The sequence below is a fragment of the Aplysia californica genome, unplaced genomic scaffold, assembly GCF_000002075.1.
Source record: "Aplysia californica isolate F4 #8 unplaced genomic scaffold, AplCal3.0 scaffold00065, whole genome shotgun sequence".
Classification (NCBI taxonomy): Eukaryota; Metazoa; Mollusca; class Gastropoda; order Aplysiida; family Aplysiidae; genus Aplysia; species Aplysia californica.
This window is the reverse complement of record NW_004797335.1, coordinates 1,315,586-1,320,229: the sequence shown is the minus strand read 5'-3', so window position 1 is coordinate 1,320,229 and position 4,644 is coordinate 1,315,586. Positions and strand designations below refer to the sequence as shown.

The 4,644-nt window shown below is 42.8% G+C and overlaps 1 protein-coding gene across 1 annotated transcript in view; it reads left to right on the top strand.

Annotated features, from left to right (window-relative positions):
• LOC101862569 (protein Wnt-9a) overlaps positions 1-4,644 on the top strand; it is a 31,375-nt gene that overhangs the window by 16,249 nt on the left and 10,482 nt on the right. Inside the window, exon 2 of the mRNA XM_005093538.3 lies at positions 4,356-4,624. Coding sequence (XP_005093595.2) covers positions 4,356-4,624 — 269 coding nt within the window. The remainder of the gene's footprint in view (positions 1-4,355; positions 4,625-4,644) is intronic.

The following is a 4,644-nucleotide window of genomic DNA, read 5'->3' as shown; positions in this document are numbered from 1 at the left end:
ATCATCACCCTCCTCACCCTTTTTATCATCATCATCATCGTCATCATCATCATCATCATCATCAACTCTGCAAGACACAATTTGCCAATCGGGACATTAATTTAATTTATACAATAATTTATGGAACAAATATTTCCGTCATCCCACACCCACCAAAATTGTCAAAACAACTACAACAACAACAAAAACCAAAAAGAACGACCAAAATAATCAATGTCGATGACAGCAGAGCAAACTGGACGTAAACGTTCTCGTATTCGTCACGGCGAAAACGTCCCTCTCGCACGGACGGACATCACATTTTCAGCCTCTTTCATTTTTTGGCCCTCTCGCCGTTCAATGATGAGGTACTCTCGGTCAGCGAAGCGACAACGGAACTCGGGGACTCCTTCCTCAGTTATTTATAACTCCACGGTGGAACAGCAGCAAGTCCTGGCGTCTGTTTCTCTATCGACTTGTTGTGAACCAGATATGTCATAATCCAGGACCACCATCCCTTGATTTCCGTAACGCTGTGGTTGGTTGCTTGTATGACCGATTTGTTTGTCGCTTGGGGTTGTCAGAGCAAAAGAGTAGTTAGTCTTCGGGACCCACTCGGGCAAAATTTAAAATGATCAATTCTTACCAGACTGAAATTGCTTAATTTGTCCAGCACTCTCATACGACCTTATGCAATTGCGAGTGCCGTAAAACACTTACAGAAAGAAGAAGAAGAAGAAAAAAAGAAAAAGATGTGTGCTCTATCGCCACAAGACGGGCAGTCAATAAGCGTGTATCAAATCCCCGGGTTTTTTCCTGAAAGAATGCTGTATCCCACTAAAGGCTAGGTTTGGCCCTAACATTCAGGCTCTTTTTTTTTGTAAGTGCTTTGCGGCGCTCGCAACTGTATATGGCCATATGAAAAGCGCGGGACATATTAAACTTTTTTCAGTTTGTAGGACATTTTGAAATTTGCCCGTGTAGCGGCCGAAGCCTACTCTTATCGATTTTAGACCACCTAGGGATCTTTAACGTGAGCAATTTGCACACGGCCCTCCGAAATGTTTTGCCCTTGTCCGAGAAGGCTAGATTAAGGTTCGAAGCAGCCTTCCTCCTCAATTGTCCAAAATGTGTACATGTATATAGAGGTGGAGTACATATATCTTCAATGTGGTGTGTTTCACACATATGACGTTTAGGTATGCCGAAAACACTATAGCATTGTAGAAAGGAAAGGATGTTTCCAGATCACAAGTTAATAATTTAACTTCTGACATTAAGTGACATCATATTCGCTCTCCAACACCTGTTTCCTTCACAAGCGCACCATTTACCATTTCTAAAGCCACAGCTCCCAGCTCTAGGGTTACCCGCCTCACCTAATAACACACCTTAGAAGTTCTGATCCAAAATATGTTTGCGGTCAAATTTATTTGGACATAAAGACGCTACTTCAGAATTACAAGGTTCTATCGGACATTTTTGGCCTTTTTGGGTTACTAATACCACAATATGCCGAAGGCCCAAGAATTTGTCTCACCAACAAGGCAATCCCCAAAGTCCGGATCGGATGCAGGAACAGCGTTTCTTTAATACCCAGAGGTCAGAAACCAACTGTTCCATCTGCTCTATCAGAACTCGTGGGGTTATTCGGAGTAGTAATCAAAATACTCTGAGAACTGCATTCGAAAAAGCTTTACTTGTGAAACTCAAAATCTTTAACGTCAAATATCTCAAACTAGGTACTGAGCAGAAACAACTTTGTAATTCTAAGGTAGCGATTAGGGCAGTAACTTTTCTTTATGTTTTTTTTTTTAATCAACTAGGAGACAGGCTTAGATTCTGCCTGTCGGGGGAAACCTGGGCAAAGAGGGAAATGTATCTTAGCTGAAACACCTCGATAAAAATTGTCTTCCCTCTTGGAAATCAAACTCGGGTCCCTTTGGTGCGACATCGAAGTGCCACACCGCAACAGACGCGGGAAACGTGAAGTAAAATATACCTGGATACCTGGAGGTGTCGTGTCATCTGTGGCTGTGACGTCGACGTACAATGACCCGCAGTAACTCTCTCTTTTCACAACCAATGTCGATGTGAAGCTTGTTGGATGTGATAATATATAGTTTGTGCACATAACAGTCTCCCAAGATCCTGAACAGAAAGTTCAAAACAAATGAAGTTTACCCCCCCCCCCCCCCCCCCAAAAACCAAATAATTAAAAAATAAAAGAGAATTTGTTTTTCCTATCAAGACCGAATTCTCATTTTGGCGCTTGTTTGAAGTCTAATCAAAACCAAACACCCACTGTACAACACCTCCCTCGACCCCCCACCCCCCCCACCCCCCAGAAAAAGAAAGACAACCCTAATCTGATAAGTTCCTTTTGAAGCAGATTTGTATCACTGTGAAGTGAGTTAAGAATGTCAGGACAGAGAAGAAGCAATTGTGTATTGTAAGTTGTAAGGTCGCTTTTAAGGACAATCGGGCTAACCCAGATTTCGGGGGTTTCCAGAAATCTTGACTAACACCAAAAGTGGGCAGTGTCCTACCTATAGGCGAAGTTCGGTTTCATTGGTGTATATTTTTTTTGGTTATAGAGAAAACCCTTGTCTTTCAAAGAGATTGTATATGTGGCAAAACCTTTACCTTCAATTTTCTCAAAACAGCATTTCTCGGGATAGCCCCCTTGTGCTTAAAAGCGACCATTTTCGAAGCAGGCTGCTTCGACCCCGACTGTCAGCTGTGTTGTATGGTATTAAGAATCCTACCGAAAAGACAGGTTATAGATTCTACTTAACACAGTATCCTCCCAATCGAACTCGGGTCTTCTGTGTGCGACGCCGAGGCGCCTAACCGTTACACTACCGTCATTAGATCAGACACAGTAATGGAGAGACCGAAAGCCTATCATCACAACCTATATTTTTTAACACTAGAGCTATTGGCTTTAGAACATAGAGTAGTCGTCCAAAACACTTGTAATTTCATACGTGTTACGACTAGAGGTGGGCAAAATCCGGATAAACTATCTCGATAACCGGATAATTATCAATGAAACATTGTCCGAATTCAGACTCTTAACTTACTTTCCTGACCCGCTTGTCGAAGTGGGTGCAACCATTTGTTGAAATGATGCTAACCCGTATGTTGAACTAGTTCTAACCCATTTGCCGAGGCGGTTCATATCATATTATTTGCCGAAGAGGTGCACTAACATAGTATCCGGATTTTGCTAAAGGGGCTCATTGCCCAGCTCTAGTTACGACCCCCTATCGACATAATTTAGATCACTTCGATCATTTATAGGCTACTTTTTTAATCTTCTATTTCCTTGTTGTATATCACCGTCTGTGGTGTAGCCGTTAGGCGCTTTGCTGTCGCACGCAGGAGACCCGAGTTCGATTCCCGAGTAGAGGAGATTTCATCGAGTATAGCTCGGTCTTTCTCCAAGGATGCTGTATCCCTCTCATTCCGGATTGGCTCTAAAAGGCAGGCCGGGAAGCTTGCCTCCAAAATAATCTAGATATTGTCTACGGTGATCGTAAAAACATTTACATTAACTCATTTCAAACACGCATTTTGCACGTTTGAAGGCGTGTTGTTTTGGGATTGTAAAAAAATAGAGGCATGACTCCCTCACATTCATATATTTAAATTCTGCCTTCTTTATCTAAAACTTAAATGACAGGCAAAAATACACATATTGTGAAACATACGAATTCTTGTTTTTGGTTCGTGTATACTGGTTCAAAATGAGCAGCGTCATTGGCTTTGATCTGCTGCTGATCGGACATAATGTGTGTCCGCTGCGTCGACAGAGAGCAAAGATATTACATAACAAGATGGTCCACTCAGCCAAAAAATTGTCCGCCGGAAGTCCGCTCTTTGCTTTAGATGGCGCTGCAGTCTGTTTTGAAGTTCTCTTTCGTTTCTCCAGAAGAAGAATAGGAATAGCACCTCATTGCGTGTGCTGATCGACTGCTGTTCATCAGCTGTTCGGATTCGTTCTGAGCGGAGTTTTACGTTTGTTTATTTTAATGACCTCTCGCCTTTCATTCTAAAGTCAAATTAAACGAAGAAAACAGCCGTCCCTTCCTCCGGAAGAGGTTTTTTGTCAGCGTAACCATTTTCAAAAAGCGTTCTTCCGACATTTGAATTCTTATTTGTTCAAAAACTTGTAAGTTTCACTTTGATTTTTTTTAAACACAAGTAGGGTAACTCTGTTCGAAAAGGGTGCCCATTTGCGAAGAGGGCGCCACCGAATTTTGAGGACACGTTTTTAATTGGCTCAAAGAGAGGAGTGGACCCTCTTGTTATGTAGACTCTTTGCAGAGAGTTTTAAAAAATGTTTAACCGTTTTCACTCTTTCTAATCAGGAATCAAGGAAACATCTTTCCTTTACGCCGTCTCCTCCGCTGGTCTCGTCCACGAGTTTGCACGTGCGTGCGCGCAAGGCATCCTGGACCGGTGCACGTGTGACGAGTCCAAGCACCTGGAAAATACCAAGACCTGGCTGTGGGGAGGCTGTGGCGACAACATCAAGTTTGGCCTCAAGTTTACCAGAAAGTTCCTTAGGAGAGCGCGCAGGGCGGACAAAGACATCAGAGCCAAAGTTGATGTGCACAACAGTGGTGCTGGTATCAAGGTAACTTTGGCTCTTTTGGG